The following is a 24,554-nucleotide window of genomic DNA, read 5'->3' on the forward strand; positions in this document are numbered from 1 at the left end:
AAAAAGCACGCCAAGTTCGGTCGAATGTGAAAGTTTTGCTGACAGTTTTCTTCGATTGCAGGGGCGTGGTGCATCATGAGTTCTTGCCACAGGGTAGAACGGTCAATAAGGAATATTACCTGCAAGTTATGCGCAATTTGCGCGAAGCAATCCGCCAGAAACGCCCGGATTTGTGGAAGAACAAAAATTGGCTTTTGCACCACGATAACGCCCCTGCTCACACATCGTTGCTTGTGCGCGACATTTTGGCCAAAAACAACACACTAATGATGCCGCAGCCACCGTATTCCCCAGATCTGGCCCCCTGTGACTTTTTCTTGTTCCCTAAACTGAAGAGACCCATGAAAGGACGACGTTACGCTACGATTGACGAGATAAAGACGGCATCGAAGGAGGAGCTGAACAAGATTTAAAAAAATGATTTTTTGAAGTGCTTCGAAGATTGGAAAAACCGTTGGCACAAGTGTATAATATCTCATGGGGATTACTTTGAAGGGGACAAAATAGATATTCATGAATAAATAAATAATTTTTGAAAAAACACAAAAGTCGCAATATTTTTTGAACACACCTCGTATATGGTGGAGCTCTGTCGTGCCAATTGGAATATCCATAAGTATTACCTATCTAGAAGCAAAATACTGGTAATTTAGGATAAGAATACTCCAGTCAAGTAAAAAAAATGGCATTGGAAAGAGAATTTGGCAGAATATGAAAGTCACCATGTACATCAGAGCATTGGCTCAGAGAGCCCATGGTAATAATTACACATAAACTTGGTACATATTTTCCACACTTTAATACTTGAACTCAACCAGTTACAATGCCTCCGTGCAATTTTCAGGAGGTTGAAACTGGTGCGTTGAAAATAACATGTGCATTTCATTCTTTACTAGCAGGCCACCCCGTGTTGCTCGGGAAGGATAGTACCCATTCATTATTTCATGATCATATAGGATTTTTGAGATTTCTCTTACAGAGTGTCAAGAGGTGTGCCTACCCAGCAGGATGTCCAACTGCAGATATTGTATGATGAGACATAACAAACGGTAATGAGAAAACTGCAAATGATGCATCGGACACAATGGAAAGTAACACTAAGGGGTTGGGGAGCATAAGATGCACCATTGTACTAACTTTGGTCGCAATCCTTGCAGCCATATGAAAACGCATAGCGGACAGACAAACAGACATCCTCTTTTATATATGTACATGTATAGATGAAAAGAACTTATACAAAGTCGATTCCCTGAAGATAGAATAGCCAAAAGCCAAAGGTCATATTTTAATTCCTTGTTCAGGTGAATTTCTTCTAAAGGCAACTTAAATTAATTTTTCACGATGAAGGTTGCTATTTGCATCATCACCTTTTGAGATTTCATTGGGTACCTACTTGATATTTTATGATAAAAAAAATAATGAGGTACACACTGAAAGTGTAATACTGAATATTTAGAATGGAAATTCTGAAAAAAGTCAATTTCATAAGGTAAACCTTTACATTATTGGAAGAAGAAGAATTGGCAGCCCAGCAAGGCCATAGCCAGAAATTTTTTTGGGGGATTCACCAGTGAAAGTGGCACATTTTAGAAGGGGTTCAGTTGGAGGGGGTACAATTAAAATTGTACCTCCCAAGCATTTCAGGGGGGTGTGAGCCCCACTCCCTACAGCTTTGCAGCCTAGTTACAGAGCACACAGACGTTAAAACATAAGCACTAAGAAAAATTTCATCACATGATGACAACATAAATTTGATTGGATATCATAAAGTATGAAGCAACACATCATGAGAGAATTTCATGAAGCAACTAAATAGAATTTCAACTTATTTCCCACAAACAAGATGTAATAAATTATACAACAGAATGTGACAGTAATCTCAAAAACATGATTACCTTACTTCGGAACGGTAGAGAAAATTAGTGAACATTATGAATACTGATATTTACAAATAATATATGCTATACAAAATTTCATCTCACAATAGGCCTCAGCAAAAAAATAAAATATAAAAATTATAAGTATCATTGGTGGAATAGCATAAAATAAATATAAAATAGAAATACATGTTGAATTCATTCTTGAGATTACAGTAATTATAAAGGAAAATTAAACAAGAAGGTAAAATATATATGTAAACAAAGCAACCCAATGACTTGCATAGTTCAACGTCGACCACTTAGATATGGTATGCATGTAGTTATACCCTTCATCTTGAAGCTTTGATGATACATCAAACATGACACCCAAATATGAAAGGTGGAACATGGCCAGTATTCCAAAACCTATATTGACAAGGACAACAAGAAACTGTTTATCTTTGCTTCGATGAGAGCAGTCTTTGCGACATGGACGCACCTGAATGCAAGCTCCAAAAACTGAAGCCAACTTCTGCCTTAAAACATACTCCGTATATGTATATGCTCCAAGGGAGAGAAGAACAGCAGCTAGCTGGAAATTCAATCCATGAAGCAATGAGCTGACAGCATAGGTGGACAAAATTGCTGGGAAACTGCCAAAGGATTTTGTAGTTCGAAATATATCTAAAATAAAAAAAATGTAGTAAGCATTGATGAATAGAAAACACAGACTCAAATGTAAAGAACAACTATTATTGAAATGGAAGAAGTGAATTACTTCCACATTGAATACCTATAACATAAATTTATTAGACATAACAATTGTAAAACAATCTTTAATATTTTTACACCAAAAATTGAAGTAAATCAGATTGATATTGCAATCATAAAAAAATTCCAACTTCTCAACTTTACACGCAACAACACATTTCAATACTAAATGCAATATTTGAACCAGTTCAGCCCATTGTGGGCCACACGATATTTGGATTTCTACAACATTTTTTAGCACCCATTGAATATATGTAAACATAAATTTTGTAGCAAATAGAAAAGAGATTCCATTTATAATTAGTAATGGTTTACACCCTAATGACCATCCTCATGGCATGCACAGCAAATCACACGCTGTAATGAACATGCTAAATTTCAACTCCACATCATTTTAAACTGATAGTCTCCGACAAGACATAAACCTACAACAATCCCAATCATTATCACAGCTAAAAATACCAATGATACACTGAATGGAGACTGGTTTCACTGAATATTGAACATGTGTCATCAGATTAAACCTTCATTATTCGAAGATTGAAACAACTGGAGATGAAATGAATGCAATGATAAATATCATTACGTGTTTGCTTCTCATCCGACTCTTAATTTTAAAACTTATGCAGTTAGAAAAAATATCACTTCAAGAGAGAAAAATCTTACATGTCTTCAGCCAATGGTGCATTGGCATGTTCCAGAACACAACAACTTGAACTAAGGAGCGTGGAATTTCAATATGTTGAGGCCTAGCAACGGTGAGGGTCCAAAATGATACATCATGATGACCAAATCCAGAGGTGATGGCTGAAGCTTCAGATAAAAAGGATACGAAGTAATGACTGGATCGAAATGATAATGCATCACGATAAGCAACCCACCACCTAGAAAGTATATACATTTTCAACAATTACTGGAAACTTTCACTTGTCGTCATGTAAAATAATTGACAAAACTCTTACCTCCATGATTCATCTGGTATAAGCCACTGCATCCAGCAAGTAGAAATACTTAAAAATAACATGGACAGTAAGACACTGCTCAAAATTCTCCAAACCCACTGATAATTCTGAAAAGGAATAAAAATAATAAGGAATACATAAATATTTCAATAAAAAATCATAGACATCTCACGCAAAGCCTTTGGACACCCCAAACAAAAAATCTTTCCGAGGGAGGGGGCCTAAGGAAAGGAACTGCACCCCTTATCCTGAACGTGTGAACTTCATATGCCTGTCCCTCAGTCTGACATGAGCTCTACCTTAACCATCCCATTGACACACACTGGGTTGAATCAAGTAAATATTTTTTACATATTGCCTTCACAAATGGTTCTGCTGCATTTCCTCTCACATTAGGTTTTCTTGCAACAGAAATAGCACACATTGCATTTCAATGAGTCTAATGAATCATGCTCACTGTTAACATTACCCCAGATGGGTGAATTATGTTACCCCACCGGCCATTCTATACCTATTTCTCAGAATTTTTTCCCCTGACCGCAGTAAACCCCTGGTTATTTAGAATTAAATTTTGAAATAAATGATCAAATTGCCCTCAATTAGGGTCCCTCATTACTTTTCTCCAGAATATTTTAAGCAAAACAAGGGCTTTAAACTGAGACGTACAGTATTTGAAAATTTTTCATCAGACCCCGATTATAAAATGCAGTGACTTAATCCTGTTTTCGAATAATACATGAAAACAGTTTCTTGAGTCTGATATACACCTTGAAAATTAACTCAATTTTGGATAGCAATCCTTGGCAATTTATGGTCTTAACATTATCATCAAATCTATCTTTTTTGGGGCTTTGAAACTTCAAGGATTGGATTGGCAAAAATCTCTGTCATTCATACAGGAGCGGTTCCACTACATCTCACCTGAGACAACCACCAAATTGTCAAAGTTTTTAGGTTGGTTTAATAGTGCCCTGCAAATTCAACCCTTTTGCACAGAGTCTTGTGGTGAGAAAATCTTCCACACTACAAGTCACTTGAAAATTTTCTGCACTCCCCTGCACAAAGCTCTCTCACGTCAACAAAAGGCAGAGGTTTGCACCCAACTCAGTGGGATGCCGATCCCTTTCCTCAGCCACTGTGCGAGACTCTAGAAGATTTAAAAGACTCCTTCAATGCAAGAGTCCACGGTAAACTTAATGAAATAGCTGTGTTTTATATTAACAAATAGTGGTAGTTCCCATCTATTTTGGAATACAGCAGACTCCCAATTATTTGGCTGCGGTATATCCGTGTTGTGGATTATTTGTGTATGATTTTTTGCTTTCGCTCAATATTTTCCGCGATCTTTATAAAAAAATAAAATCGGATACAAAATCACTGGAATTACTGTATTAATGCTAGAATACACCAGGCTTATTATTTCCGTTAGGATCCCCTGCGTAAAACAGAAGCCATTGCGCGCTAGCTGCATTCACGGGAGCACGGTGTTCCTGTTTTCCAAGCTTCACAGCGTGCAACCGCACTCCGTGATCATGGATACACGTCCCGAAGCAGTTGGAACCTGAGAGGCGACTAACATGGCGTGGGGTCTGACAGTGTAGTTTCCGACGTCGAGCAGTGGTTTTGAAACATTCGTGCAAACCAATTTTCTGTGTCCGTGATCACAAAGCCACGGATGTGTGGTTTTTGAAACCAGGCCTTACATGGAGCATTAATACTACGAGTACAACCATGTTATCGCCAATAAATAGATCGCGAACTGGCCAAGAAAGCTCTTACCGAGTCTGAGAACCACTCTAATATAACAGAATAACTGAATAAATAATAATATACCATTTGTTTTCCATAAATTATGAACATTACAAGACATTAAAGTGAAAGTTTGGGCTATCTGTGTTTTCCAATTATTCGTGCTGTCTCTCCCCACCATTGACAGAGATAATCGGGAATGTGCTGCACATAAAATGAATTCCCTGTGTTTTTTTGGGTGTGAAAAAAATTTAAACAAAGTTTTAATGCTCATATTGATGCATTTAGTATATTTCTTTTCCATATCGACTGATATGGAACTGAACTCTGTTGATATTCACGGTAGAACTTTGTTTAAATTTCCATTAGATAAGAACAAAGAAGAATTCATTTCTAACTTTAAATTTATAAGATAAGCAACAAATATTATTTTGGAAAAAACACTGCAAATAGCAGTAGTTAACCGCATGGAAGGGTTTGGAAAGGGTCCAACAGAGAGGCTGAGGAAGGGCCTGCCCTGAGAGCACACAAAAAATTGTAGACGTATAAAAAATTTCTATTTCAAGTCTAGAGGTAACTTAACCAATGGATATAGATCCGTGAAATTCGGGAGAGGCGATATCGTGAGATAACGCGAAATCGGTAAATAAAAAAATTTTTGCCTTTTTCGCAAAAACCCTGGTGCTCCATTACTTTCCTCATCCGCACATGAACTTTTGAATCTGGTCGTCATACCAGCTTCCGACCATGTCGCTATGATGGGCGTTGATCTCCTCTTGCACCTTTTTGTCTGTGACGAACTCCATTCCTCCTAGGTGTTTCTTTAGGGCAAGCAACATGTGGAAATCACTGAGTGATAGTGCCCAAAAACTCATCCCCTTCCTCTTCAAAATGGCACAAAACTTCTTCAACACATTCCATGTGCTACCTTCGGTGAGCTGTTTGGGTACCCACCAGACAGTGGTAGTTTGTACGGCCGAAAAGGAACTTGTAGCACCACTTATGAACATTTTTAACATCCATAAATTTTACACCGTAAACCTCAACCAATTGGCGATTAATATAGATAGATGTCACCTTTTTCCTGATCAAAAATCATATGACAGACCAGATTTCAAACCTGGACAGAGACGTGAGGGGAAGCTCCAAGGAAAAGGTTACTATGCCAACCATGCATGGACAGTCAACAATGCTTCATGGCAGTCAAGAGTGGTGGTGGAGGAACCAAGGAACACGGTGATGTTGGCGGATTGCACCTAGCACTTCATTAGGCAACACAAGGATTTAGGAGACCTTACTTTTAAATTTACCCTCATTCACAAAAACCAAGGTCAAATCTACTTCACTACACATTATGATTAAAATTAGAAAACTTACCCATAAAGGTTTGTTGTAAATTGCAATATAATCCCTATACGGAATCCAAGGGCCAAAGACACAGGTTCCAACACAGAGCACATATCCTGAAAATTCCACAAGAGATGGAAGACTTTGCAAGGTTCCAATATCTGTATCAAATGCAACAGATATAATTTTCATGGCCACTAGCATCTGAGCACCACGGATTTTGTGCCATTCAGCTCTTTTGACGAAAAATAATTCACTGAAACAAATAAAATACAAGGAGTATAAGTGAAAGCAAGTTTCTTCAACATTATTTAGAAATATAAATATATAAATAATAAAATTACAAAATAAGCCCAAAAATTTACACTATTTCTCAATGACAACAATTGTTGAAAAAAGCCGTCACTCATTAATCAAGGATAATAAAAATACAATCAGAATATATCTGGCATATTTCCACAAAGAAATATTGCAGGCCGGCCTTGGTGGCGGCAGGGTGAAGTCGTCACCTGCCACACCAAAGGTCGTGGGTTCGAATCCCACCTGGTTAGGTGATCCCTATCCAGGGTATGGATGTTTGTGTTGCACTCTGTTAATGTCGGAAACCCTCATTGTAAAAGGCCGTTATGTGCTGTTTGCGGGGAAGTTGATAATTAAAAAAATAAAAATAAATTTACATATTTGATGACTAATATCCACACACTACGGAATCTTTCAGAAGGCAGTGTGAAAGGGACCAAATAGCAATGCTGCATTACTGGGAAGGTAGCCTCTATGAGGTCATGTGAAAGAACTGTTGAGACTCAATTTCAAATAGAGTAGAAAATTCCGTGTTAAGTTTTGGATAGCATAACTGATCAGTCTTTGTCAATCTGCACGGAATGCAAGGTTGATAGTTTATGATGGCTATTGAAGAAACTTAATTCACTCACAATGTCAGCCAGGAGAGCACAATTCTTACCACCTAACACTATGCCATAACCACACAAGTATAAATGGGGAAGGGAGTTTGATAGGGTAAACTTTGGTTCTGGTATAATAGGAAATATTCGGTGACAAAATCTGGATTACCAGGAGGAGGAGGCATAGTATTGTCAGTGGGGGTAACCAGGCATCCGACATGTGCATTCATCTTTGGCAGACAGAAGGCAAAATTGTCTTCCACCAACCCGTGGTCAGGTAAATGATCCTGTAGCGCCTCACGCTGAATGCATTTGGGATTTGGCTTCTGGTGAAATGAGTAAAGGATAGTGACTCGGGAAAGATGCAAAAAGAGAATGCGTAGGAAAGGAAGATGCTGCAGCATGTCTTGATTATTTTGGAAAATGCTCCGCGACTGCTGGGCAATTTTATGCAGGCTTTCAGGTCAGGAGCAATTTTATGCAAGTGTGGAGGTCATTTGCTGAGGGCTATCTAGTTCTGGATTTATAGTATTAACTGCAGACTGGCATATGTAGAGGAAAGTTCTATCCGTGTGTGAAACCACCACAATCCTCTCATCAATACCACGACATGAGTTGCTATTTTGTACCTTGATGATAAAATAGGGAGCAGGGACTATGAGCTAATTGTATACAGCTCTAAGGAAAACTGCAATTTCATGTACTGAATTAGTCCATATAGAAGAGTTCCGCCTCATCAATATGGACTTGTTAGGTCACATTTTAAACCCTTATCAAGACTGATTCTTAAAAGCAAGGAATTCATTTCTCTTTACATAATTCATCTACTTAAATAATCAAAACTATTTTACTAGTTTTCTTATTGTCCATCATCTACTCAATTATTCAAGAACTTAATGAACAAAGACTGACAACTTACCAAACAACAAGGAAGACTATACAAATAGTTCCCATAATAGGACCTCTATATTTTTTGAGCAAATTGGAGATAAGTAACAGTATTATATAGGCAACAACCATGAATCCAATAATGTAACTCATGGTGAATTTGAAGAAGTGGTGTAAGATTAATAGGCCTGATCCAGCAGACACTGCATGACACACAAGTGGAGGAACCTGTACTATAAAAACAGAATGAGCACATTTAGAGAGGCTGTAATGGTACACTAACTGTCATTTAATATAAAAGCATAATCATAAATCTTAATGCTACAAAAACCACCACCAGCAAATTTTAATACCTAAACTACAGCAAAAAATAAAACTGATTGGGCAAGGCTAAAAAGCTTGATATACATACAAAAAAGAAAGCCAAATAAAAAATTCAATTTAAATGATAATTCAAAAAATGTTCAATCTACAGGCTCTTCAGTGTCCCAAAGGCATAAAACATTATATTCATAAAAGAACAAATTATTTATTCTACTTTAAAAAAGAAAAACGTATACTCTAAACCTCGGCATTAAGCATTAACATTCATCAGATTTAAAAAATTCATCATTGTCAAATAAACAGTGAGCAATTCAGTGGTATGCCACCATATGATTTGGCCTAGAATTGATAAGCGTTAGAGTCTACAAAATACCTCACACAAAAAAAATTGAAAAAGAGAATATACCCTGATGGCAGAAGGCAAGCTTCCCAAAATGTAAAAATAGTATTCTACATAACAAAAAAAGATGTCTTTCAGTTAATAAATAAAAATAACTCCAATATTTGTATTTTTCTATAATCCTATGCAATTATTGCCACAATATTTCGAGGAGGCAACCAAAAGCAAATATCATCTGAGCCACGAGAGATGGGCAGGGAAGGAAATGCGGAGGGAAAACTGGCTTTATCATTAGCCTGCCCTTCACAAGAGGCTCCAAGGGGATCCCATCCAACAGAAGGAGAGTTGCTCTCGGAGTGTTCTTCACACAACACTCAAGCAGGGATAGGATAACCTCTGAATAATCTCGGCCACTGCCGGGATTTGAACCAAGGCCCACTAGGTGTGAAGCCTTCACTCTAGTAACCACACTAACCCAATCCCCAGAAAGAATTATGCTGCTGGTTAAAATATTTGTGTACTGAAACTAACAACAATTAATGAGGGGAAGGAAGAGAGCCACGAAGAGTAATGCAGGTATTACTATTTTTCAAACCTTTCCATGAGTCAAAATATTTTTTCTCTCGAGGCTATTTTGCATTAACCTAATAAATACAACTCGTTAGATTTCATTTTTTTAACAATTAGAAGACAATAGTAACAAATGTTCATAGGAGTTGGAGATAGGTGATGAAGCAATAAAGGTATGTCTATCATGTTAAGGTTTTCAATGAATAAATTTCTTCATAAGTTACCTAAAGTGTACCCTCCTCCTGGGTGGAATAACTATTTTACTTTGGCAATTTATGTTCTCTTAAAAAAATACTTCCGCCAAGAAGATGGAAGGGTCTGAAAGCAGGCATGAATTGTAATCAACTGAAACCCTAGTCTCCAATTAGTTCCAAGACCATGGTTGTCTCTTCCCGGATTATCTAGACACCTATCCAAGCCTCTTTTGCTGGGAGTCAGGCTCTTTCTCAAGGTCTAGTTACACAATACATTAACCCATACGAGTTAATGTCTAAATGTATGAAGGCGAGAATGAACATCTAAATGCATTGTGTAACCACTCAACTTGTGCGAACACATGTACAGGAAATATAACCTGTTCTAATTTGGTTCATGTATTCGTACATGTTACTATCCGGTCCACCGATATCCTTCCTGCAATCAGACATTAACACGTACAAGTTAATGCACATTTGCGTGAATGATTTTGGTGGACTGGAACGGAACATGTACAAATGCATGAACCAAATTAGAACAGGTTCTATTTTCTTTGTATGCATTTGCACAAGTTGGGTGGTTACACGGTGCATTTTGGCGTTCATACATTTAGACATTAACCCGTATGTGTTAATGTATTGTGTAACCAGGCCTTTTAATACTGAGCAAAGTCACCCAGGTGCAGCGCTCTTACCTCCAAAAGACAGTGGTAGAGATGGCATTGTTTCTTAAGGCCTGGTTACACGATGCATTAACACGTACGGGTTAATGTCTAAATGTATGAACGCGAGAATGAACGCCAAAATGCACCGAGTAACCGCCCAACTTGTGTGAATGCATGAACAGAAAATAGAACCTGTTCTAATTTGGTTCATGCTTTCGTACATGTTCCGTTCCGGTCCACCAAAATTATTCACACAAACGTACATTAACTTGTACATGTTAATGTACCGTGTAACGAGGCCTTTAAGTTTGCCTGAGTGCCAGGAGCATACTCTTGTGATTACATGACATTTAAACTTGTATAAAATCATGTAAATTTGTACGAATTGGAACAGAAGATGAACTAATACATGAACCAAAATAGAATGTCTTCTATTTTCTGCTAATACCTTCGCACACATTGAAAGGTTATGAAGTGAATGTCCGCATTCACCCAAAATGGATCACAACAGTTCTTGCTCTATGGGAGGCATGGGTCATGTTGTCCTTAATTCCATTTGTTAAATATTAGAGCAGCCATGGGGTAATATGGTAAACTGAATTTAACACTAGATCATTCATTCAATATTTAATCAATATTTCAAGCCCTGCTGAACACCCACCAAACACTATATATGGTGTTGTAAGCCAGAGTGAATGGGTTACCAAAATAGCAACTATCAGTATATGCCATAAATATTTCAAACTAGAATAGCATGTATACTCATACTGCGAGGATGAGACTCTGAACAGTCACAATTTATACATGCTAGGAGTGAACAAAATTTTCACTCATTTTAAAAAATACCTGCAACACATCCCTTTTATTTAAGTCAAGGATCTGCTATATTTACATGACACAAAAATACTTTCTACGAATCATGATAAAAATTTACTTTTGCTTATCTCTCAAAGCTGGTATCAAAGTAAAAAAAACTAAATTAGTTAGCACCGGCTACAAGATATAAAAGGTCTTACCAAACTGCGTTGATGCTCGAAATAGGAAGCACCACATGAGTAGCTTTCCTATGTGAATTATAGCATCTCTCATGGTGGGTTCAATGCACATTTCCCAAAGTTCTCCAACACTAACAACCTCTTCTGCTTCTTCGTCATCATACCAAAGATTGGCACTTGAATAAGATTCATCGTACATAGGCGAGAGTTCCTCCGCATCCTCAAAAACATCATAATCAAAATCGTTCATCTTCTAGCACCAGGATAACCTGACTGTAAATATATTTCAAAAATTTATGGGGAAAAGATGACGATGTCCGTTGTAATCCGAAGCGTTAGACCTAGGAGTTAGAAATATGCACCCTGCACAAGAAATGGAGAGAACCGGCTAAGTGGCCGATATATCTGTTTTAGTGCATATTCTGGGTAACGAATATTGGTTTACATCCGTAAATAAAGCCCCTACCGCATTTGTATTCCACTGAACTTCGAGTAGCCGTGAACTTCGTCAATAAAAAAAAATACATGATAGCGGTGTACAGTGCGTAATACCCAACCAAAATAAGGCTAATATTTTAAGCAACCGCACTACGAGGTAGATTGCAATGAAATTGCAGGGAAAACAACTTTCTCGCCATTTCCTCGGCCTGTATTTACATTCACACCTCACACCGAATCCATTGTTTCTATTTGGAGCATTTCACGAAATGCCCACGAGATGGCGTTGTAGCGGCGACATCGGGCGAAATCTTGATTTGCGATGTGTATGCCCCTATCGAACTATTTCCGAATCATTTCTGTTTTAAAGCGGGCATTCCTTTGAACTTCAAAAATGTTCCGTCGGGAATTGATCTGTAAATTTCAAAGTTCGTCGTGCTGGCTTGATGGCAAAGTAGAAGATTTTTGTTTTGATGCGACATGGATATAAAGGAAATTTATTGCCGAAATGTAAAGCAAGATAATAAATTGGCGCATCTCTTAAGAATAAATTGCGATTACCCACCCGCCCAAGGAGGAATAATGGTTCCAAACCAGTGGGGGTCTGCAGAATTCTCAGTCTGAAATTAAATAAAAAAATACCGCCAACGCCCATCAGCAAATTTTGACTCTTTTTTGACGATAATATGTTCATGACTATATGACGTAATATCTTAAGAATCGTCGAGGTAATTGCAAATTTTTATTTCTGAAATCTGCGTGAAAATTCGCTAAAATTTGCATTTCCCATAAAATGCTCAAAAGCCTCATCAACAAGCAAGTTTTTTCATTTGTCCGGGGCAGTGGCGCAGCGAGGGGGGGTTTTGAGGGATAAAACCCCCCCACAGCTCAGAGAAATTTTTTAATTAAATCTATTTTACTTTATTGCTTACAGAATAGAGTGAGAATTAACAAAATATCCCTCTGAAGACCGTAAAACTCAACATTCTGAACCATATATCTTAATTTTTTCTGGCGGAGGGCCCCCGCAACTCCCGCTTACCCTGGCGGGTATACCACACCTCAAACCCCCCAGTATTAGTTGCGCCTGAAACCCCCCTAGCCTTAACTCCTAGCTGCGCCCGTGGTCCGGGGCCCCACATCCGGAAGTACACGAAGCACTTGAGTGTAACGACTGGCTACTGATCGATTGGTACGAAGATCTAAAGGGGATAATGATGATTAGATCACCCCCAAACAAAGAAATGGTCACTGCCAGATGGACCTGGTACCCCTACCCTGAGTATCTTTATGAAATTTTTAACCTGGTATGTCATAATCATCGCATGGATTTCTGTAACATTTGACTTTTTCCGGGGATGCTCCATGCTCAGCATATTCAAACCGATACTCATGGGTTAAAGAACTGAGCGAATAAGCATGCATATTCTCAGCAAATACCCAGCTGTGTCCAAAATAAATTGAGGTCCCCAATTAAGGGTGGATCCAGATTTTTTACTGGGGGGCACCAGGGTCTGACTGGCAAACGGTCTTCTCATATTAGAGATTGAAAACTACATGCAACAATTACTCTACGAAATATAATCTTAATTTTAATATTTAAGTTATTACTATGTAAATATGTGTAACTTTTCATTTAAATATAAAAAATATTAATATTTGTACAAAAAATCTCATCTAATTTTTGAGTGTCTGGGGGAGCACGTGCCCTGTGCCCCCTCCTAAATCCGCCCATGTCACTGATACTATTAAGTGCGGGAAGAAAGTAAACAGGGGCTTGGAGATCATAAACATCCAAAGGGCTTCGTCCCAAAGACGGATACATACAAGGGTTCCGTGGAGGTGGGAGGGAGCGAGTTTTCTCCCCTTATTTCTCTTTTTCCCTGCAGTACTGCATACTTATTTATCTAGGGTCCTCCGACATTCCCTGACCCCAGCGCCCTTCCTCAAGAGCTTGCGCCCCCCAGTTATAAATTAATAAATTCAATTGTAGATCAACCGCGCTTCACCTAGTATGTATTGCATAATCATCACATGGATTTCTGTTACTCTCGGTACAATTTTAACTCAACTAGTTCCTTCAGGATATCAAAATATCTACAAATATACGCACTAACCTATGATGCCGAAGGCACGTCTAGCTCTGGAGGTCTTGACGCGCGATTACGCGCGAATACGCGATTTAGGAGAAGCTGACCGAAGCCTGTGAAAGAGTTTCCTGTTTTGTTCTAACAATAAGCATGGATCACTAACCTTGAAAATCACCATTTGGCGTCAAAATTGTGTTTTTGCCAATCCATTTCCCTCATTAAGACGGCTTGATTAATTACGAAATTGAAGGATATTTTGGGGGAGGTAATTTAAAGAGTTTTTAAATTTACATCAATATTTTCTAATTATTTATATAAAACCCCAAATTTAGTCATATTAACAGCAATTTAACTATCTTATCTTTTACCTAATATATCAGCATTGGAAATAATATTTTATTTAGCACGGAGTATATACTTAATACATATGACGATGGCGAATTACTTATCTCCTACGCCATACGCCAATTTGATTTTTTGAGTGATTGGGCTTTTTTCAATTACATTTATAGTGTCTGGAAAATTGATTTCAGCGCTGCGGAAACCTGCGTGCCAAAAATTTATACCTATGTTCGATTTTTGAAATGACGATAAGGTATTTATGGTAAGTGTAAGTAATAGCTCTTGCTCTGTCTCTTTTGATGTTTCTCGTGGATGAAAATGATTTAATGCTCCAAAATATAAATGATACGCTCTTTAAACCTTAGTAAACAGTGGATAATTTGTGAATGGAAACACAGGCATCAAATTGTTCATAAAAAGTACGAATGTCTTTGAAACTAATTTCTTTATTCAATGATTACGGCTCCTTTCTCGATTAAAATTGTAAGACTAACTTTTAAGTTGTTTTCTATGAAAATATTAATATATTTAATGCACGAGATCCATGCTCATTTTTTGTTCTTTAACAGTGGTAGTGCAAGTTGATTCAGTCTAAAACTGTTTTACGTATTACAGCGTTCGATTTAGAAATATCTTACTCTTAGTATCATAATTTCAAATAAGATATAAGTGAAGAAAAGTAAAAGTAGCGGAGAGATGAGGTGAAGAAGAAATACGGTACGAAGTGCCTTGATTCTGTTCATTCTTCCGCCACTTCCGCAGCAGCAACCATGGCAGCAAATCCTGCCCTCTACTGTCCCGCTGTGAAATCTCACACCTGCTTTTCACCTGAGCGCGAGAGAGACAGGGTTCAGTCTGTTCTTGTTTTCCAGTCAAGAAGGACTCTTTCCTTTTGCCTTACTCGGCGTGTTCTCGAGCGTTGTCGATGTTTCATTGGGATACTGAATCGTTGTTGGAAGAGGCAACATTTAACTTGTCTTCTGTGTACAAAGGCGAACTAAAAATTTACGAAGCCGCTATTGAAGCGCTGGCGGGAAAACTAACTTGTTACTCATCTTGCGTTCAGTGCCTTTGAGGAATGACATTTATATGTTGATGTCTAGAGCTTGAACTTAAAGTCTTCGTAAATTGTGTGTTAACCACTAATTAAAGGACTAGTTCTTAGTGGGATAGTGCTCGGGGTCGACTTGGCACAGCATGTTTTTGTTTTCTTTCGCGTGTTTGGTTTCCGCTGCTGATTTTCAATCAAGTTACCGAAGAAGGCATGGAAAATGTAGTGCAAAAAGTGTAATGATGAAGAGAGTGTGACTTGAAAAGAACTGAATAGCCTTGATATATTGAAAATATACTCTGTTTAGCATTATTTGCTGATGATATAGGACTTGTTCATCATGAGGAGCAACAATGAGAACCACAAGGCGAATGGGATTGTCTTGAGTGAGTAATAAGCCATGCATTTTCTTATTTAGATCCCTATTTTCTCTATGTGGAACGCTTTATCAGAAAATTCTAAACTCTTGCGAAATACACGAAACTGCTCTTAAAAAATTGCACGCGGTGTCATCTTTCATCAGCTGTAATATTGTACACTGTGACTATGGCCTCTGGTTATTCCCTAGGCTTTGTGTCCCTGCGCGTTAAATTTTTTTAGTACGGCGGAAAGTTCGAACAACTTATCATCAGTGACGTTCTTCCTGCAGTTTTTTGTATCCCTAAAAATCTGATTTTTTCCACATACTTGTGAAATTTATTGTGCTGTCATTAGTCGGAACTGAAATTTTTAGAATAAGGGCCTTTATAACCTGAGTTAACTGAAGATGGCTGTCAGAAATGACCTAGGAAAATTCTCTTTTACGTGTTACGTCCTATTGCGATAATGATTAAACCTAATTTTTAAATAACAAATGTTAATATGCCTTTAAATCGCAAATTTGTTGAACAGCTAATGTATTGCCTACGCATTACATAGTGTGTGTAATTTAACATCAATTTTTCAGCATGGCATTGAGTCTGAAGTGACACTCTCGAAGAATTAGTTAGGTACCTACTGGTATAATATATTGTTTAGTTTATTTTATATCTTCATCGCTTTAACACACATGTTTTTAAAACCAACCTATCATGGTTTTCTATCAAGAAAAGAATTCGATAGGAATTTGGTCAATGAACATCAGAAGTTTTCTTTTTCATGAAATCCACCTTTAATGCCGGAACCTAATGTATTAACGGGAGGAATAATGATATAAACCGGTCTTCGATCCCGCGTTGAAGACAATCGATTTGCCTCGTATTGGTCCTTCTGTTGTAGCTCTGCCATTTATGCTTATTTAGCATCTACAGTTGGTCTTGATGAATCGACTCAGGTGTGAATGAAAATCACACGAGTTCCTTTGTTGAATCACTTTGTTTCCAAGTCAACAATCATTCTTGCGTCTCGACCGCGTACAGCATTCTGTCGGCTCTTATTCCTGTGGGAAACTTGCCCCGCGTGCTTGGTCTTGGCTCGCGAGTGACAGCCATATGAACATTCTCTCGTATATTTTCTGTATTCAAGGTAAATGTTGAAAGTCGTTGCCTTTGAAAAGCGGAAGGGTTCCTCGTGAGTTGACCCACCTTGCTTTGCAACGGTCGGATTTTCATCTCGAGCGCTCCTCTTATTTGGGACTCGTTACAGTAGCCTCATCATCTCGCGGAGATTTTAACTGGCGGAGGGCAAGAGGTGCGATAGCGTAAGTTCAACGTTGATAGTTTGTGAGAGAAATGACTTTCCAATTTTCGTGACTTTCTTTGCTCTCCGGGCTCTGTCTGCGTTTTCATGGGAGACAGCGAAGGGCCCGCTCCGGAAGAGAGCGTAACCGTCTAGGGTGGGAGACGTATAATTTCTTCGTTCTACGCGCGACGGGAGACCGACTGGGTGGGTGAGGAGAGAAAAACGCAAACTTTTGATCATTGACTTGGTTATGCTCTGAAACTTTGGGATCCTTCTTGCATATGACCTGTTTCGTGGAGGAAAGAGTCTTGGGGTCTTATCAAAAAAGTTGGATCTTTCCGGTTTGCCCTGAGGAAGCGTTTGTCATGAAGCTGAACCGTAATGCTCCAGGAGGGCAATGGAAAGGCTACAAGTCCATCTATGTGTCTTTCTTTGATGTCAAAGCGCGTTCATTCTCGGATTCGGAACACGATTTGTTTGGATTGGCAAAGCGTTCTCGATGCATCATAAGTTCTTAAACCAGTTTCTTCCGAGCTTCGAGGCATTGTTAATCGACCCGCAAGGAAACAAGCAGCGCTTCTTTGGGGTCGGTAATGCAAAAAATGACTGATAAATGAGTGTAACGGTGACTTAACTGCGTTGATGCCAGTTTTTAATGTATGTTTTTCGTCGTGATTTTTCAAAAAAAGGCTCGCAGAGTACTTCATCCATTTAATTTTCGAATAAAACAGTGTGGGAATGTCATTTTGTTCTTTTGGCGGTTGTATCCTATTTGAAAGAAATGATTTTCACATAATTTACTTGCTAACATCTAATTGAGGTCTTTGGCCACATCATCATTAGATTTCGTAAATATCAGCCGCTGATGTTAGTAAAACGTTTGAAGAAATAAAAATCCTTGTCGGTTAATAACATTATTATATTATAGTGTATTTTGCGCTTGTGTTCCATTTGTTGTTCTTTCGGTTATGCCCGACGCTTTGTGACCTAATGTAGGTCAGTTTTTCAAGGGGATGTAAATCAATATCGTAATTGCAAAAAATGCGGAGAGCATCAACATTTTCTATTTCTTTGGAGAAACGACTGATATCGGCTCCTGAAATTCTGGGGTTTGCCCATGAATAACTCGCACCACACTCCCGAAAAACTGATATTTTTCGCTATGAGACGCGAGAGCTGAAATGATGAAATGAATTTGCCCCTTTCCTCAGATCCGTCTTAATTGTTTTGCTAATGGATCGCTATTTTTAAGAAAGGAATGAAATATATTGCTGCATGGGGAAATTTACGGCAACGAGGTGTATGGAGAGAATTTTCTTATTTTTGCAGTCACTCGGTTGTTTGCAAATTCCTAAGGTCGATCAGATTATTTCCAAGATTTGGTTCATTTTAATGCAATTACTGCTGAGGGCAAATGGGTACCGGCTTCTCACCACCGCGCAATCCCAATAACGTAATATGTAGGACTTCAATGTAAGTACTTATAGGTACTTAGGCCGTCGCCGCTCTCCTTAAAATCTATTTTTTAAAGACTCCACAGCCACAATGGTACTTGTGAGTAGTGATTGGCAGCCCGATATGGTGCCTGCGAGTCTGACAGAAGCTATTTTCCATACTTTAAGCTCATGTTATCTCGTAGCATTCGATTATGCGATTAGCTTAGATAGTTAAAACGCTTTTGGCGTGCAAGGATTCAAAATTTTAAGCGAAAAAAATATATAGCGTTGAGTTATTAAATAAAATGAAATGGTAATGTTCGTCACGATCGGTGTTTACGTGTAGGTAAGTCAGATTTGATAATTGGTTCGGAAGATGTAGCGAAACGAAAAAAATAGTAATAGCACCTGGAGAAAGCCTGGGAAATACCGACTGGATGGAAAGGCACGAAGAAGCACGTCTACGAGTTGTCACATTAATGAACGCTGAGGTGTTCAGAAAGGAAAGCAGGACATAGTCCCTTTTATGCATAGCATCATTTTCGATTTTCTTCTAATAGTAACGTTTCTTGTAAATAGTGGGTGGCGTTCCTCACGTTAATTACCTGAGAAATTACTCTTACATCGCTGCATTACGGCTTCTGAATTAGTAATGTAAACGTTCTTTTTCTGCGAAAATTCATTTTAAAATATTTATCTTGGAGAGAATGTTTCAGTGAAATCGCATAAAAATGATGATGTTCAATTAAAAATTCGGAGCTATTTCGTGGTTAGGAATTTCTTCATAGCGTCCAGTTTTCAATTCATAGGTAACATCTGTGATTCGTTTGGTTCCGTAACGAGACGGGCCAAAGACGTTATCCAAGGAAAGTTGTCTTTCACGCGAAATTGTTTCTTTAGCATACTATAACTAGGCCCAGGATTCGGATTTTCTTGCCGAGTGTATACGAGAATACGAGATATTTATAAATAGAATTAACTTTATTTTATGTCGAACCTACGTAGGTGAATTTCCCAAATTCTTTCCTATGCAACGGCCTATGTTCGAAGTCGGGAAATCCACACAACCTGTCTAGTTTTGTAAACTGCAGTAGAAGAGCCTGTAATCTCGCAACTTTACTCATCGATGCTGTCTTCGATTATTATAACCGTCACCGATGTTATTGATGTATTCATCAAGCATTCCTTTGGCCAGTCGTGTCTTAAGTTGGGCATATTTTAGCTCTCAGATAAAGGGTATGTAAGGACAATTATTCGCATATGCATAGGCAAACAGTATAAAAAATCGGAAACCACCTGTCACTTACTCCCAGTCCTCCACCTTTCCCTGACTGGCGAGGCCGTTGTTAGACGTATTCCATTGTTAGCACCGTATGTATAGCAGCGGTAGGGTACGTTTATTTCGGTGATAATTTAATATCCATTAGATTTAGAATTTGCATTGCTGGAGGAGTTTCAGGCTGTGATTTGAAACTATTTACACAGCTTTATTTTTCCCTATTCCTCTAGTTTCTGTAATAATGTCGGTGTCTTTCCGAATCACGTATCCTCAATGATGGCCTCAGTTTTTGTTTTGCCTGATGCATAGTCGAGCACTCTGTTTAAACTTGTACACCGGTGTATGATTTCAATGCTGTAGTTGTTTAATTTAATAATTTTACTATAAAATACCTCAATAAAAGTTTATAACTCTAACCGGGGATTATTCATTCATGTTTTTTTACACCGATATCTTTTAAATATCATTATATCGACATTTACAACAAAAGATTTTCAGGGAAATTTTTCTTGTGTCCATGGAGAATTTTAGAGAGGACTTCATTTACTAAATTATAGGAAAAATATTCAAATAATTTTATTTAAAGAAAATCTTTAAGTAACAATTTTATCTGAAAATGGTAATAATTTCGCGGAAAAGTTTCTTTCGAAGCGTAGTCGAAAAGGTCGTAGGTATTAACATATCATCGTTGCCGAGTGTTGAATATTTTCTAGCTGTATTCGAATGTAGGTGTAAAATTTTTAACTATTAATTTTTTTACTTGGATACAAAAGAATCCTTTCGTAAATTCATTTTATCTAAATAAATTTATTATTAGAATAATCCTTTGTTAAATAATTTGACGATAGTAGCTGTTAAGTACGTAAACAAAGGAGCCGGGTTAAAGGCGAAAATTTTGTAAGAATTTTTGTGGTTATTGTCCAAATCATAGTAACGCGTAGGCACCGGCAAGAAAGTCGTGGACCAAACTCTATTACCTCCTGCCATAATCACAGCCCATGGACTCTGCGCGGATCAACTCGGCCATCGAGCCTCACTCAGCCGGCTGGCCATCTCGGGCGCCCGCCCCTTCCCCCTTGCCCCCGAGGCAGCATCCGCCCCCCGGCGGACTTCCGCCCCACGTCCCCCTCGACGGGCCCTGTGTTGTAATCGCCTCTTCCTCATTCCGGGCACGGAGTCCGCTTCGGGTGCGGCTCTGGTGATGGGTTTTGACGCTCTGTTGCTGCTGTGGATGAGAAAAGGAGCGAACTGCAAGGCGTGTTTCCATCTCTCCCCGTTACTTTGTTTGCCGTCCGGAACTTCGATCGTGTAAACAAAGGATGCGTTGCTAATAGGGCGAAATATTTGTCCCTAGATGGTAACATTTACATGAGGAGCTTAGCCTGGACCATTGGCGTCACACGCCTCATGTCTGATCTTCTTCTGCTGGCTTCAAATACGTGAAGATGTACTGCGCATGCTCAGTTCTTAACAACTAGTCATCTCGTGAATGCTTTCAATAGACAGTTGCTTATCGGGCAAAATATTTGGCCCTAGATAGTAACTTTTACATGAGGAGCTTGGCCTGGACCACTGACGTCACACGCCTCATTTCTGCTCTTCTTCTGCTGGCTTCGTATGCTTGAAGACGTACTGCCCATGCGCAATTCTTAACAGTCAGCCACCTTAACGTTTTCGCGCGACACATCGCAGTCACCCTCAGTCGAAGTTTGCGTTAAATGAAATGAAATTAATATCACATACTTTAATCTCTACCATGGGCATTTCCAATTACACCAACCAGCCTGAAATGAGCGAGGCATGTATTCATGCCTTAAATAAAAAAAACAGAATGTACAAAAATACCTGGTGATTGTGATGTAGAAGAATGCTGAGCAAATGTGATTTTTACATTTGCTCCGGATGAACCAGCAAGTCTACATTTTCATAATGAGAGCTATCAAGAGCAAACGCAAATAACCTCTTAGTTTCAAATTTTTGCTGAAAACTAGTTATAGAGGAAAAAAGTGTAAAATAAAGTCCATTTTCCCTTGTATTTTTGCCTTGATTTTTTCGTGTGACGTATGTGTTTCAGGAAATAGAAATCACGACGGAGTTGATGTCTATCAATGAAAAACAATGTGGAGTAAACTAAGTAGGTGGGTACTATTATTTCATTCAACTCCTCTTCCCTCTCAGCTGTGAACAGTGTGACGTCAATGTTCCGGGCCGATGTTGGGACCACAGCCTCTTGGGGAAGTACTCAAAAGGGGCGTTTATATTGACATACCATATGAAGCAAGGTGGGGACTCATGGTGTATTAGGCTTTAATAGGTTATTATCATGGATCTTTTTGTGTTTTTTTTTTTTAACTAGCCGGACTCTTTCGTGGGGAATGCATGCAGTGGCGTAGCTGGGAGATGAACATAGTTTTTAATGCGTGCATATCTATATCAAATGATACCATTAGGACTTAGAGACCTATTCGCTTGTATTGCAGGGCGAAGGTACCACGGAGTTTTCTGTGTGGCAGAATTATAGAAGATTCAAGTAATTCGTTAGAAAAAAATCAACAGGCATGGAAGGGGTTTGGGAATAGCAGGATTGTCAAAAGGTATTCGTTGTTTATCGGCTCAGCATCAGCCTTCTATCTTTAAGAATGATATCATGGAAGCAACTACTGTGTCCTTAACTATTATAATCAAATTTGATGCCTTTGTATAGCGCCCCAAATGCTTACTCAAAATTTGTGGACTAGATGAAGTTACATCAATTATGCAATCAGTGTTAAAAACTAGTTTAATTTAGTATAAATGTATCACATGTTATCTTGCGGTAAAATACTCGAATCAAATTTCTTTCTGGGGTTTAGGATTATCCTAAATCGGTGAAGATAGGGAGCTATCGAGTGTTTCATCAGTTTCTTAAAGGCCTTTTAAGTTTTTGCTGGGAAAAAATAAGGGCAAGGACTACGAAGCTCACATGTAGTTTCAAAATTTTTGCCTTGGTTTTGTAAAGCTTTTTCCCAAGGTGAGGGACTCTGATGCGTAGAAAAATCTTTATTAGCACGCCTCACGAGTCCCTACTACCAATGCTAGGCGCAATGAAAATTTTTCTCGGCCAATAATTTGATATCGCTTTATTTTGGTGTATACAGAAGTATTTAATGGGATGAGGTCGATCATCGTAGCTGTAATGAAAATGAGATATTGATTTTGCCATAAGCAATGCTTTTGAGGAGAGAATTCATTGCGTTCATTAGATTTTCTTGCCATTTACCGTTAATGAAGCACTAATGTAAACTGTTACCTCTAAGCGTATAAATATAGTCCCAGCACATGTCGTTCACCGAATGAAACATGTCATCTTCCGGTAAACGGCTTGCTGCTTGGTATCCGGTTTAGTTTTCTTCGCGTTTCATGATGAGTAATGCTTGAATGAACTTTGTGTTGCGCTGCTCTTTAATAGTCTGGTAACGGAATCCGTATCCTCAATCTGGATAAGAAATTTCCCTCGTAACTAGTTTTCTGCAAAACTTTGAAACGTTACGGGTATTATCGTGTGCTATTGATAGCTCTCGTCATGAGAATGTAGTCTTGCTAGTTCGTCCGTGCTGAGCAAATGTAAAAAATCACATTTGCTCAGCATTCTTCACGTTTCATGTCACAATCGCCGTGCATTTTTTTCATCCTAATTACATTTTTAATTTAAACAGATGTTTTCTGAGTGCAATTTCACGTGACCGCCTGTGTCTTATCGCGAATACCCTTCCTATTAATTTTTGCCAAACTTTAAGAAGCAATTTTCGTATGTACTCTTTCGCGACGAATTCTTCATCGTCTTCGTCCATCAAATAGATGTATGACATTCTTATGAGACAAGAAGCTTTCTCTATTCGTGTAGTTGTAACTTGCGTGAATTTCAAACTTGTATTTATATTATTAATAATATTAATATATAATGAACAATGGGATGAGATAATGCGAGGAATATATTCGGAGATGATAGATTTTTGTCGTGGTGTATGGAAAATACCCAGTTGAGTGAAAAGTTCAACAGATTCCGGTGTGAGATAGTGGGAGTTCGAATTATTGAAATAAAGTGCAATTACCTTTTATTTCATCAGTTGAGTGATGTTAATTGCGGAAAATATTAAATACTCGTGGAAAAGTATAATTACTTTTTATTTCAACTGTTGAGTGATGTGAATACACTAACGGTGGGTAACGAATCGCAATCAATGCCTTTAGTTTTCTTTGATGAAGGAAACTACCCTATTGCTTATCCTGACATTCTGAAGAATTCAAATCATTTTGCTGTTTTTCAATCCGTTACTTGGTTTTCGAGTTATCAGTAGTGAAGCAGCTACTATTGAGTTCTTAAGGAGAAGCTTCTGTCCCACTCGACCGGTCGTATCATGTTTTTTTTTCAAGATTCATGCGTTTGGATTTTTCATGCTCGTTTACAGTTTAATCTATCATCCTGAAATTTCCTCGTTTTTCCAGTAAACCCTTGTACACATTTTCCTGTACTAAAAGGTAAAAGTTTACCTTTGAATAAATAATGAGGTAAAATTTCCATATTTAAGGTACAGGAGAATTTTTAGAAGGATTTACCTGCAATCCTGAAAATTTCAGGAAGGTGACGTAATTTTTAAGCAAGTGATACGTCACTAAAGGACCATTCGAGTCGGGAGTCGTCTTCGCTCTGATG

The 24,554-nt window shown here is 38.3% G+C and overlaps 2 protein-coding genes across 3 annotated transcripts in view; one reads left to right on the forward strand and one right to left on the reverse strand.

Moving 5' to 3' along the window:
- Positions 1–976: 976 nt before the first annotated feature.
- On the reverse strand, positions 977–12,272 carry LOC124170835 (protein-serine O-palmitoleoyltransferase porcupine). Of its 2 annotated transcripts, XM_046549824.1 has the most exons (7): positions 12,033–12,272; positions 11,588–11,839; positions 8,510–8,711; positions 6,719–6,944; positions 3,593–3,699; positions 3,297–3,514; positions 977–2,543 (listed from the first exon to the last, which is right to left on the reverse strand). In XM_046549824.1, the coding sequence occupies exons 2-7, from the start codon at positions 11,814–11,816 to the stop codon at positions 2,110–2,112; spliced, it is 1,416 nt and encodes a 471-aa protein (XP_046405780.1). In that variant the 5' UTR covers positions 11,817–11,839; positions 12,033–12,272; the 3' UTR covers positions 977–2,109. The 2 variants fall into 2 exon arrangements, with proteins under 2 accessions (XP_046405780.1, XP_046405778.1); XM_046549822.1 differs by having other exon boundaries at positions 11,588–12,272.
- Positions 12,273–15,284: 3,012 nt separating this feature from the next.
- LOC124170937 (calpain-1 catalytic subunit-like) overlaps positions 15,285–24,554 on the forward strand; it is a 221,077-nt gene continuing 211,807 nt past the window's right edge. Inside the window, exon 1 of the mRNA XM_046550008.1 lies at positions 15,285–15,873. Coding sequence (XP_046405964.1) covers positions 15,828–15,873 — 46 coding nt within the window. The 5' untranslated portion in view covers positions 15,285–15,827. The remainder of the gene's footprint in view (positions 15,874–24,554) is intronic.

The sequence above is a fragment of the Ischnura elegans genome, chromosome X (genome assembly GCF_921293095.1).
Source record: "Ischnura elegans chromosome X, ioIscEleg1.1, whole genome shotgun sequence".
NCBI classification, from domain to species: domain Eukaryota; kingdom Metazoa; phylum Arthropoda; class Insecta; order Odonata; family Coenagrionidae; genus Ischnura; species Ischnura elegans.

Bases quoted from the DNA above. Each gene is read 5' to 3' on its own strand.
- LOC124170835 (XM_046549824.1), bottom strand. From the start codon at position 11,816: ATGAACGATTTTGATTATGATGTTTTTGAGGATGCGGAGGAACTCTCG. The intron at 8,712-11,587 runs GTAAGACCTTTT...CTGTTTTTATAG, and splicing joins TCGAGCATCAACGCAGTTTG to TACAGGTTCCTCCACTTGTG. The intron at 6,945-8,509 runs GTAAGTTGTCAG...TATTTGTTTCAG, and splicing joins ATAGTCTTCCTTGTTGTTTG to TGAATTATTTTTCGTCAAAA.